The sequence below is a fragment of the Carcharodon carcharias genome, chromosome 14 (assembly GCF_017639515.1).
Source record: "Carcharodon carcharias isolate sCarCar2 chromosome 14, sCarCar2.pri, whole genome shotgun sequence".
Taxonomy (NCBI): Eukaryota; Metazoa; Chordata; class Chondrichthyes; order Lamniformes; family Lamnidae; genus Carcharodon; species Carcharodon carcharias.
This window is the reverse complement of record NC_054480.1, coordinates 148,298,417-148,311,888: the sequence shown is the minus strand read 5'-3', so window position 1 is coordinate 148,311,888 and position 13,472 is coordinate 148,298,417. Positions and strand designations below refer to the sequence as shown.

The following is a 13,472-nucleotide window of genomic DNA, read 5'->3' as shown; positions in this document are numbered from 1 at the left end:
AAGTCACTCGCATCCTGACTTGGAAATATATCAGTTGTTCCTTCACTGTCGCTGGGTCACAATCCTGGAACTCCCTTCTTAACAGCACTGTGGGTGTACCCACACCACATGGACTGCAGCAGTTCAAGAAGGCAGCTCACCACCACCTTCTCAAGGGTAATTAGGGCTGGGCAATAAATCCTGGCCCAGCCAGCGATGCCCACATTGTGTGAATGAATTTTTAAAAGTCCAGTCATTCTGAGCTGCAGTTCAGGAAATTACCAGGTGCATGACTAATGTTAAAGTCCTAAACATTGTAGGCTTGTGGTGTCAACTGAAATTGAGGAGCTCCCTGCCATGAGCAGACTAGCACAATTTTCATGAGGCAAAAATATCAGAATTCAAGATCAAACAATGAACCTCAACTTGATGACCTGCAGCTGCGGAAACTGTTGTAGGGAGGGAGGGAGGGCTGCAGCCTACATTGACCTGTGACAATGTACTCTGGAGAAGGATCCACTTTCAGAGTCGTACTAAAAAACTTTGTTTACCTGTATTTCTGTTACAAATATCATTTGTACAATAGCCTCAAAATAGATGGGTCTACACTCATATTTTTACGAATCCCCTGTAACTAGGTGAATGTAGATTTTGACTAGGAAGGTAAGTGATCTTTCTTGCCAGGCTTCTCATTTAAGCTGTATTTGTAGGAGTTTCCCATCAATCCTTTCCCTGTCAGGAGAGAAAATAAATGAGCAGATAGCAAAAGCAGATCTTGTGGAAAACAGTTTTTTTTTTTCTTTTAAAGCTACAAAGGAAATGTACTGTGCTAACAAATCATTGTAAATACACTGAATTGTCTTTTCTCTTTATCTACAGGCAATGTCACCAGATGGAGAAGCCATAGTAACTGGAGCTGGAGACGAAACACTCCGATTCTGGAATGTTTTTAGTAAAACTCGTTCAACTAAGGTATTCCAGGCAGCTATGGTGACATTAAAGCTGTACCAGGAACCTTTGATTTTAGTTAAAGAATCTGTAGATCCTATGTTTGATTCATTATAGGATCATGCTGTGTATGAGTTGTTGGTCTGTGGTAGTTTATTGCCCCATCAGAATTTACAGCACTATAGAACATAGTTTTTACCCCTTGATTGGCTCCTTAATTCATTAGACCGTTTTAGCATGGAGAAAAGCTGTACTACTTCCCACAAAATCAGAAGAGGGATTCAAAAAGAGGAGTAGATTATTGCACCAATCTGTCAAACCGCCAGCAGCTAGTTGCAATGCAGTATTTGTAGAGGCTAGGAAAGATCATCTTGCCTTGTTTTGTCATCGGGGAATAGAATACATACGTCCATAGCAGCATCTTAAGTATAATTGCTTTTTATCTACTAACCATTGTGATGTCATTGATGCATTCCAGATTGCAATGAGTCACCAAGTGAAACCCAGCTATCTAAATTGGGGTTTGGAATAGGTGTCATACAGATGGGGTTTCTCAAAATCTGACAAAGACAGTTACAAAGTTGGGCATCTAGTAATGACCATAAGATAAAAGCAAAATACTGCGGATGCTGGAAATCTAGAACAAAAACAAAAATACCCGGAAAAACTCAGCAGGTCCAACAGCATGAAGCGGGGAGTCATTCGGACTCGAGGCGTTGAATGTGTTCCTCTCCACAGATGCTGTCGGACCTGCTAAGCTTTTCAGGGTATTTCTATTTTTGTTCTAGTAATGACTATAACCTGATATAAGACCCTAAATATCATGGCACCTTCCACTCAGTGGGATGGGATCAAGACTATGGTCCTGACATCAGCTGGTTCATATCAATCAACAGCCAACCAAAACCCAGCATTGTATACTGTTCTCATCAACTTCCCACATAGTCAACATTATCCATATCAGCCTTAACTACCTCTCATCAGAAGGACAAAGAAATATTGATGGAACCTTAGAAAGCCAGTTGCACTTTGTTCACAGAGGCCAATGAACAAATAATTATAAAAACAAAAAACTGCGGATGCTGGAAATTCAAAACAAAAACAGAAATACCTTGAAAAACTCAGCAGGTCTGGCAGCATCAGCGGAGAAGAGTACAATTGACGTTTCGAGTCCTCATGACCCTTCAACAGAACTGAGTTAAAATAGGAGAGGGGTGAAATATAAGCTGGTTTAAGGTGGGGGGTGGGTGTGGTTGCAGGGACAAGCAAGCAGTGATAGGAGCAGGTAATCAAAAAATGTCACAGACAAAAGAACAAAGAGGTGTTGAAGGTGGTGATATTATCTAAAAGAATGTGCTAATTAAGAATGGATGGCAGGACACACAAGGTACAGATAGCCCTAGTGGGGGTGGGTTGAAATAAGACTAACAGGGCATAAAAGGTATAGATTTAAAAATAATGGAAATAGGTGGGAAAAGAAAAATCTATATAAATTATTGGAAAAAACAAAAGGGAGGGGGAAGAAACGGAAAGGGGATGGGGGTGGGGGAGGGAGTTCAAGATCTAAAGTTGTTGAATTCAGTATTCAGTCCGGAAGGCTGTAAAGTGCCTAGTCGGAAGATGAGGTGCTGTTCCTCCAGTTTGCGTTGAGCTTCACTGGAACAAAGCAGCAAGCCAAGGACAGACATGTGGGCAAGGGAGCAGGGTGGAGTGTTAAAATGGCAAGCGACAGGGAGGTTTGGGTCATTCTTGTAGACAGACCAAAGGTGTTCTGCAAAGCAGTCGCCCAGTTTGCATTTGGTGTCTCCAATGTAGAGGTCACCGCATTGGGAGCAACGAATGCAGTAGACTAAGTTGGGGGAAATGCTGCTTCACTTGAAAGGAGTGTTTAGGCTCTTGGACGGTAAGGAGAGAGGAAATGAAAGGGCAGGTGTTGCATCTTTTGCGTGGGCATGGGGAGGTGCTGTAGGTGGGGGTTGAGGAGTAGGGGGTGATGGAGGAGTGGACCAGGATGTCCAGGAGGGAATGATCCCTACGGAATGCCGCCGGGGGCGGGGTGAAGGGAAGATGTGTTTTGTGGTGGTATCATGCTGGAGTTGGCGGAAATGGCGGAGGATGATCCTTGGAATGTGGAGGCTGGTGGGGTGATAAGTGAGGACAAGGGGGACCCTATCATGTTTCTGGGAGGGAGGAGAAGGCGTGAGGGCAGATGCTCGAGAGATGGGCCAGACACGGTTGAGGGCCCTGTCAACAACTGTGGGTGGAAAACCTCGGTTAAGGAAGAAGGAGGACATGTCAGAGGAACTGTTTTTGAAGGTAGCATCATCAGAACAGATGCGACGGAGGCGAAGGAACTGAGAGAATGGGATGGAATTATTACAGTCCTACAACATAATGTCCCATTTGAGGATGCTTAACAAATGATTTTGTGGCATTCTACAAAGCTCTAAAATCCACAATCCTTCATGCTTTCTGGCACTTATACAGAGTGTGCCTGGATAAAGTGCAGTGTTCTTTTGAAACCAGACGACATAAGTCCATAGATAAAAACAAAAAAACTGCGGATGCTGGAAATCCAAAACAAAAACAGAATTACCTGGAAAAACTCAGCAGGTCTGGCAGCATCGGCGGAGAAGAAAAGAGTTGACGTTTCGAGTCCTCATGACCCTTCGACAGAACTTGAGTTCGAGTCCAGGAAAGAGCTGAAATATAAGCTGGTTTAAGGTGTGTGTGTGGGGGGCGGAGAGATAGAGAGACAGAGAGGTGGAGGGGGTTGGTGTGGTTGTAGCGACAAACAAGCAGTGATAGAAGCAGATCATCAAAAGATGTCAACAACAATAGTACAATAGAACACATAGGTGTTAAAGTTAAAGTTGGTGATATTATCTAAACGAATGTGCTAATTAAGAATGGATGGTAGGGCACTCAAGGTATAGCTCTAGTGGGTTTTTTTTATATATAATGGAAATAGGTGGGAAAAGGAAAATCTTTATAATTTATTGGGAAAAAAAAGAAGGGGGAAACAGAAAGGGGGTGGGGATGGGGGAGGGGACTCACGACCTAAAGTTGTTGAATTCAATATTCAGTCCGGAAGGCTGTAAAGTCCCTAGTCGGAAGATGAGGTGTTGTTCCTCCAGTTTGCATCTTCCGACTAGGGACTTTACAGCCTTCCGGACTGAATATTGAATTCAACAACTTTAGGTCGTGAGTCCCCTCCCCCATCCCCACCCCCTTTCTGTTTCCCCCTTTTTTTTTCCCAATAAATTATAAAGATTTTCCTTTTCCCACCTATTTCCATTATATAAAATAAAAAAAAACCCACTAGAGCTATACCTTGAGTGCCCTACCATCCATTCTTAATTAGCACATTCGTTTAGATAATATCACCAACTTTAACTTTAACACCTATGTGTTCTATTGTACTATTGTTGTTGACATCTTTTGATGATCTGCTTCTATCACTGCTTGTTTGTCGCTACAACCACACCAACCCCCTCCACCTCTCTGTCTCTCTATCTCTCCGCCCCCCACACACACACCTTAAACCAGCTTATATTTCAGCTCTTTCCTGGACTCGAACTCAAGTTCTGTCGAAGGGTCATGAGGACTCGAAACGTCAACTCTTTTCTTCTCCGCCGATGCTGCCAGACCTGCTGAGTTTTTCCAGGTAATTCTGTTTTTGACATAAGTCCATGTTGTTTACTGTGCCGTTGATACTCAAGCTAGTAATTTTTCTTTTCCATCCTGATTGATGGTATGAATCTGATGGTAGTGCTGCTTGAGATGGCATCTTCAACCAAATACTATAAATACTGAGTCCTATTTTTCATTTGCACAATGCTAGTACCTCTTGTGAACTTATTGTAAATGATTAACTTCTTAAAATGGGAACCTTATCCTGTTTGCTTGGCATCTCCCTCAACCAATCACTAACCTACAAAAACTATCTACTCGAGACTTAAAATAACCTAATCACAAATCATGTCAGATTTGCCTTAGGAGCAAAAGCCTCCACTTTAAGCTCATCTGCTCAATGCACTTTGCTATTTATATCGTAATAATGCCCTCTCGTTTAGACTTGCTTTCTACACTAAGGTGTTGAATACTAAACTGCACACTACTATAAGACATCTGTCAGGCACCTTGTGATCTGGTCCACGCACATGGTTACAGGTCCCCTGCAGCATAGCTGTTTCACAATTGGTAAATGCACCGCGACAATGTCATGTTACCAATTCACTCCAATTTTTTTATCCACCAATAGCGTAGCTCTCTTCAAGGCACCTAATATGGTTAACCTTTTCTGATTTACTTTTGACCTTTCCTCATCAACTTGATAGCATGAAGAGTGAGCAGTAGATACTTCTATAAATCAGGGCTTCTCAACGTTGGGTCAATGAGAAGATTTTAAGGGATCCATAATGAGTGGAGATGGGGAAGGGAGAAAAGGAGCCATCTCTGTCCATATGCCATTTGCAAAGGCTCCACCCACTGGATTGAGACTGCCTCCTTTCCCCACAATAGCAATGTTGCTTCAACCTAGGCTTCTGTACACGATGCATTGTTGTAGCAGGCCCACAGGGTGGGGGCTGGTTTGCATTACACGTCCCTCACCCACTAACTGTTGGTCACCCACGCCCTCCTAAGTGTTGGGAGGGGAAGCAGTACCACAGCACATCAACAGGGTCTGTCCTACTGTAGCTAATGATAAGGATTAAAAGTAACACAATGAGAATGAGCTTCAAGTGAAATCAAACTTATTAAAACTACTTTAGTAACATAAATCAAAATAGGCCTGGCAAGGGGGAAAAGACGCCCGTGCTTAAATAAAAAAGGGTGGCACTAAAAGATTCGGCATTCCCTCTGATAGTAACGTTGTCCAGTCAGAGTTGCTCCTTGACTTGACGATGCAGACGGGTGCTGGGAGCAGTTGAGCACCTGGCAGGTACTGTATAGTCACGTGGATGAATGGGATATGTTAAGTATTGACCACACTGGATCTCCCACAAACCCTCCATGTTCTATCACAAGGGCAAGGTGGCAATCCTTTGGGTATTGCAAACAATGCCAGAAAAGCAATTGATGCTTTGCACTCAAGTCAGGTATGTGAGGATATCCGTTTCCAAGTCCAGTCTAATTCACTTATCTGTTTTTTGGCACTGGTTTTGGACAGTGGTACTGTAGTTTCAAACACTGAAAGTGTTGATCCCATTTATTTTTATGTTAAGTAAGCAAAACAAAAACAGTATATTTAATTGTATGATTTTTTTGATGCAGAAAAGATACTTGTGTTGCATTGAATTTTTACAACACTTTGGAAGCAAAATGGTTGAGAACCTCTTCAATAAATCGACACTTTATCTCTGACCTTGCATACAATCAACTCAACAAAAATTCAACTAGATCACATCATAGCTGGGTGCTTCTCTATTACTTTCAAACTGCACAGGGACTGTGTCACAAATCTTCATCTTTGGGGTCTTCACGATGACAAATAGTCTTGTGGACAAATACAAACTGGCTTATGTTGTCGAATCATATCTACTAATTAAACTAACTGGTTGGCCAGGTGCTTTGAATGTTGGTGATCACAGCTATCTAAAATTACTGGAACAATCTGCTGAACCTACAAATGTTTTGTAATAAAATGGAATGTGTGTGCATGTACGAAAAGGAAGATATTATCTTGAAATAGCACAATGCTTTACATTAAATAAATACTTGATATGCTAGTGACAGTTGATCTACTAAGGAAAACATATCCTAGAAGGCATACCGAATATTGGGTCAGTGCAGCAATAATAAATGTGAGATAAATAAAACACTTGGGGTCGGGGAGTGGGTTAATGAATGTGGAAACTTACATTTTCTTTTAAATTGATTTACAGGAATCCATATCTGTGCTGAATCTCTTTACAAGGATACGATGATGATTGAGGAAATAGTGCATTAAATAGGGAACATGGCAATTATCCCATAAATATACAAGAAACTTTCATCATGCTGGTACTGATTTTTTTTTCATTTGGATGGACCTTAGAAAGAAGACACTTTGAAGGATTTTGCTGCTCATTCCAAACAGCTTGAATTTTTAAAAGTATGTTTTCAATTATGTTTGTTTACAAAGAATTGTTTGAAAAGATTGCCAAAGGTTTTGAATTAAGGTCTAGTTAAGTGCAGATGTTCTAATTTTCTTGTACAGTTCATATAAAAAGCCAGCTTCTTTACACTGTCAGATAAAAATGGAAATGTCAAGAGATATGTGAAGCACGTTTTATTTAGTGCTACCTGTAAATATTTTTCCGTTCGTATTGGAAAATGTACATTGAATATAAAGCTCTAGAAATGCAGTGAGAATGCTAAACAAAGCTTGATTATGGAGTTAAGCATAATGTTTTAAAAAAACCTGAATAACAGGCTTTCCTGTGTGCCTATATATATATTTTGTAACTGTATTACGAAGATTTTCAAAATATTAAGCAGGAAGATTACTTCCATTAAGTATTTTGTTGTTAAACAGTCTGGCTTCAGTAGGTTAACATCATGTTGAACTGCACAAAATAGTAGTCTTATTTTAATTAAAATTATGAATTGGCTAAAATTCTAATACTAGATATAAAAATCCAATGAAGCATGAACCTCAAATTGTATTGGAGAGATTAAAATATCTTGCTGCTTATAATGTTGAAAATGCTTTTCTTTCTACCTGTACAAATATGGATGGAAAAAGCACTTGAATTTTTTAACCTTTTAGCGGCGACCATTACTAAGACTGTTATTTTTTGTACACCTGTTTCTGTTACTTTATGCCATCTGTGGTCTTTTGTTGAGCTGTAAAACTGCTTTGTGTTCTGTAATAGTGAGTGTGTGCCTTTTCAAGTTGTTTGTATTTGTGAATGAACATTCTGACGCCCATCTGAAGTGAGTAAAGCTGTTGAAAATGGTAAAATGGTGTTGCGCAACGTGACTTGAAATCTAATATTTGCACCTAGGATAATACACTGAGGTCTGCAAGTTTGCTATGTAAAAGTATTTTAGTACATTTCAAAACTGGAATTGCACAGTGATCCTGCAAGTCATGTGTTGTAACTAAAACTAGGAAACTCCAAATATATTCACCAAATATTAAGGAATAGTTTCACAAGAATCTTTATATAATACTTCATTCAGGTCCTTTATAAAAATTCATGACCTTTGCATTAATTATGAATTGGAAACTTAGATGGGCCCTGCAGTGGAACCTTTTCATCATTTTCCTTGCTTTTTCAGGTTACACTAAGAGAAGACTATGTTTTAGAGTGAGTAATAGAAAATGTGTCTACCTCCTGTGTTCAAATCTACCTTTGACAGCATAAAACATGTCCACTTTGATTTGAGACATCTAAATGTGTGGGTATTGATTTTGTTTCCAGTGGTCATGCCTGTGCAGATTAAAATCGTTTATAATTTAGAAAACTTCTGGAAAGCACTTGCAGTTTATCAGAATAGATGGTACATTAGATTGATGAAATGCTTCTCGGTTTGGATTTCCACCTGTTTCAGGCAATGTAGAGGGAACATTACATTACATCTGACTTCTGAACCCTTAGAGCTGTTCATGGACATAAAGATGAATAATGTTCCCTACCCTCTCCTTCTCTTTCATTGTTATTTTCCTTATTTCTCTTGAAAAGACAGCTCCTCTAATTAATAAAACAGGATCAAAACTTAACAATAAATGTCTGTCATCTGTCAAGATGAAGTCACTACACTATAACCAATACCAGGTAACAGTGAAATTTTCCAGGTCAAAATGAGAAATACAGTTTAAAATGGGATGATTACTTAACAACAACATTGCAGGATTTCAGTGCTGCATGGTTGTCTCATCTTAAAGCATAGTGTCTCCTGGCTGGCATGCTGAATTTACAACAGTACATAAAACTGTTGTAAATGTATGGTGTATAATGAGAACTGAGCAGTTTGTGTGCTATATATGATAAATGCTTTACAACTCTGTTAGTACTGCCCTTGCCGACTAAGTAGAATCCCAATATATACCTGTTTGCTATTTGCCAAATTAATTTCTGTGCAGAATATCCAAGAGTTAATGACAAGTTATGTATTCAAATATTTGTATTCATTTATGAGGTTTTACAAAAAGATGTTTAACGTATTGGATAGTAGTATATAGTTATGATAAAAGTTATTCAGCTATTTAAAAACAAAACCTAAGAGGCATTAAACATAAAGAAGACCTTTCAGTGATGTGTTTTATTTGAAAGAATAAAGCTCTGAATAGTAATTCTTTATAAACATTTTAAGGGCAAAAGCAGTGTGCCACTAATTACATGACTACCTGGTCTATTTACAGATTATTTTTAAAACAAAAGATTATTCTGGTAATGTGGTCAGTCTGACAATATTTTTTAAAAAGTCAAAAGCACTCTCTTGGTTGGCAATTTCTCAGAGTAGAGTGTTTCTGCACAACGGAAAATCAGGGGGAAGAACCACTAAATGCAGGACACTGCGGATACTAATGGTTCTAATCAAGTTCATGGTGTGAAAATCCAAACACAAATTACCTGAATTGGACCACTGTTGCCGTACACATCTTTTAAGAGGCAAAGTGTAGCCTTAATAGCAATTTTCATTCCTTTTTGAAAAATACTAACTTTTAATCGAAGTACCAACTTAAGACCTATATTCATTAACTGATGTATTTTCTTTTTAAAGAGGAGACACAACATTACTGATCCAGTTCTAATCTGCTGTTCTGGAAGAATATGTCAATGTAACCTTTAATCTGAATACCAAACAGACACATTTTATGGCTGAGGAATAATGCTTCTGTGTTGGGTTTTTTTGGAAGCATCAGCATTACCTTTAATCAAACTCATGTGAAACTCCTGGCGAACAAATGATAACAAAAATCAGTACCATACCAAATAATACAAAATGTTTTAGCCATGCTTAAAAGACCAGAATAAACATTGTGTGTCATTCTGCTGAGTAATGTTTAGCTGTTACAAAAAAGTAAAAGGTAGAAATGCTAAAGAGTGATTTAACTCAAGCCAACCATCCCCCAAATGGATTGACCAACTTTAAAATAAGAGGACCAGATTGTAACTCCATTAACATTGATGTGAAGTGAAATGATAACTAAAGAAAAATGAAATCTGTCTCCCTTGCCTCCATTTATCCTGTGCCAGATGTTTTATTTTTGCTGTAGAGCCAATCATTTGCAGATCTGCAAGGTGCTGCATCCGCTGATTTCTCTTTCTCCACTTCAATGCTTATTTTCAATGGCTCCCTCCTCATTCTCCTCCCCAGCCCTCAATAAAATAACCAAGATCAGTTATTAAAATGTGGGAAGAAGGTTTAATCCATGTTGTACCATTCCATGGTGCAGCTCATGGGGAGCAGTTATTTTTGTTTCCCTCTCCATCTTGAGGAACCTTAAGAAGGGGAAGGAACTTTTGTATTACAATTTTAAAGGACCAATGTTTATGAAATATGGAATCTTTTATACTCAACACTTGGGGAAAAAACTACTATGGAACATCATAATGTGGGGTTTATTCATGGACAAAAACTGTTTGGACAGTATTGATTGCTATGTTGTAAATCCAGGTTGTATGTAAGTAGCTTTTGGTACTGTATTACATCGGGATTTTTCAGTAAATCAGTAATTTTCATGAATCTCAGAATTCACGCTGAAAATAATACTTCTATGGATTTCTTTTAGGAAAAAAGGAATATTACAAGACAGTAGTGTTAACATTTCTTCTCTCCATGTAATGTTATTTTTGTCTGAGGGTTGCTAATCATGACACTTCATGATATCACTATGGGGCAAGATGAGGAGGCAGGCCCAAGAATTACCTTGTCAGTGTGGCAGTTGAACTCAAGCTGTTGCTGTTATTCTGCACCACGCTGTAGCCAACAGAGTTGATCAGCCACCTAAGTATGTTTACCCTTTTAATTCAATAGGCTAAAGGCCGTTTTTGTTGTTTCTCTCTTCTTTAAGATTCGAGATGCCGATGCTTGGGAAGCAAGTTGGGAGGTCATCCAGTCTTAGTTCAAGTCAATTGTTCAAGTTAAATGTAGGGTAAATGTCTGCCAATATACCATTGCAATATGCTATCTAATAACAAAATGATATGCATTAACAGGAAAGTATATTTAACCTTATTGCTTTATAAACCCTAAATCTATATAATTAAAAATCTTGTGTCTCACCACAGGAGCTTCAGAAAGTATTATACTTAATGTTACACTGACAAAGCATCAAAAGAGAGAACTATTCAACTCATCTGATTACCTTTAATAACTACTCTCTTAAATGAGCTGATTGTCTCAAATATGCATAGATATAAAAAAAACTAGCAATTAACCAAATTACTTTTTTTTTAAAGCTGCAAGTAAGAACCAGCAACTGGCACAAAACAGGCAGTTGTGCAAAACATTTTTTTTCCTGTAATGGAGATCATCTGCCAGCAGAGATTGACTTTCTAAGTGAACTGAATTTTCTTATTTTTGAAGTTCTGCCAATTTAAAATTGGTGACTTTCCCACCCCAACTATTCAAATTTCATCAAATTCAGGTAAAGAACATGGTATGCAAGGTGATGATTTAAAGCTTCACAGGACAGTGAGGTCAAATGATGGGGAAAGTTGAAGATAAAAAAAGTCAGCTGATTAAAACCCTTAAGTATGAAGAAAACTGTTCTTGCCTTTCCAAGGTTAATTCAGCAAATAACTGACACCATCAGATGAAGTAGGTTGTTGCTGTAAATTTCTAATAGTTGTTGACACTGGAACTTTCGAAGCACATGCATTTCACAAGTGGCAGCCATGTTCTATAATGAATATATTAGTCATATTACATATTTCAGAATTGTGAATTAAAAATATTTTTCACATTTGTCATGTTTGACTACTTTGATTTAAAATCTGTTTTGAATTGTTTGAGATTGCAGAAACATTTGTCCAAAGAAATAGGAGTATAATAAATTCACAGGAATTTTTTTTTTTTGCTAGACTGTTGGAAGACATCTTACTCAATTTGGCAAGGAATGACGATTGTTGAGGTACTTCTACAATTTTCATTAGCTTGGTTCAATTGGTAGCACCTGAGTCAGAAGGTTGAAGGTTGTGGGTTCTGAAGCCTAGTGTGAACCTGAACATACAATTTGGGTGGCATTCCATTTTTTTGGGGAAAATAGGGGTGTGGTGTGATTGGTACTATATTTGTTGCAAGAACAGTACTATCATTTATTACCTGAGTGAATGTAAAAGATCTCCTGGCACTGTTTAACAAAGAGCATGGAGTTTCTTCAACCAACATCAACCGGGTTATCTGGCCATTTATTAATTTTCTGTTCAAGATGAAATTCATTATAGTTCCGTTTTCAAACCAAATCATAAATCAGATTAAAGGCCGGAATTTAACTAGTGAAACTATGTAGGTTACCGCCAGCATTGGTAAGCTTTATGTTGTCTCTGCAATAGCAGCTCAGCAACTTGCACTTGAAGGCCCTGCTCCAGGTTCCAGCAGCATTCAACGTTCTTCACTCTCATCAATACTGACTTGCCAGGTTGTCTGGAGAGTTTTACTGAAGGGGCTAATTAATACTAATGAGATCAGTTATAAATCAAATTGAGTTTTATATACAGGTACATAAATGAACAGTAATAGTTACTGAGAATTTCAACTTGTTTTGCAACATCCATGGTAACATTAAAAAAAATACATAAAGATAACGTTTTTTAGTAATTTCTCAAACTTATTGTAACTAAGATTGCGGGGAGGACTGCTGCATCTGACTCCCTTACCAGAGTTTTCAGACTGTTCCGGACTGCAGCGTCTGGTTTAGCATCACCAACTGGCCAATCCTAAACATTGAATCTCTGGCCTGACAAAATTTGAACATGATTCCTTCAATCTCTACTTGTTCTTCAGGTCTTTGTTGTGATTCAGTATTGAGTAATTAGCAATTGATTTGTGCCAGTGGTACTGTACAATTAAATGCCTGAACATTCAGCAGATATTTAGTAATAAGCAAGTTGATGAAGCCAGAGGTAAGTCTTAGAGACCAGATGAGATTGGATGTAGAAGATGGGAAGAAATGAAAGATTTAAAGGAGACATAGAGATAAGTGGAAAGGATGCTGGAGGTATGGCATTGGTGACAAGGTTAAACAAGCAAATTGTCTTTACCTTAATGACAAAGAAATGAGCTCATATCAAGTGGAAGCTAGAAAAACATCTTTACATAGGTAGTTAAAATGTACAATTCAAGAATAGCCTGAGCAGCTTCACTGGAAGGATACTTACGCAATGATAGTGGCTGATCTGATAATCCTGCCAACTATTTTCATATTGCCTGTTGCAAACATGTCTTTTCATGATCGTATGTGTGCAATTTGAAACCAGATTTAAGTAGCTGGTATTTAGAGTCGTCGTATAATCAAATTTGGTGTGTCCAAACTGAACTTTTCCACGGGGCCCCTGCAAGATAAACACTGCTCCTTGTACACTTCTCCATCACAAACTGTTGAATTA

At 38.4% G+C, this 13,472-nt stretch overlaps 1 protein-coding gene across 1 annotated transcript in view; it reads left to right on the top strand.

Moving 5' to 3' along the window:
- fzr1a (fizzy/cell division cycle 20 related 1a) overlaps positions 1–9,170 on the top strand; it is a 50,183-nt gene extending 41,013 nt beyond the window's left edge. The window contains exons 13-14 of the mRNA XM_041204710.1: positions 859–951; positions 6,816–9,170. Of these exons, the coding sequence (XP_041060644.1) occupies positions 859–951; positions 6,816–6,857 (135 nt within the window). The 3' untranslated portion in view covers positions 6,858–9,170. The remainder of the gene's footprint in view (positions 1–858; positions 952–6,815) is intronic.
- Positions 9,171–13,472: the final 4,302 nt, after the last annotated feature.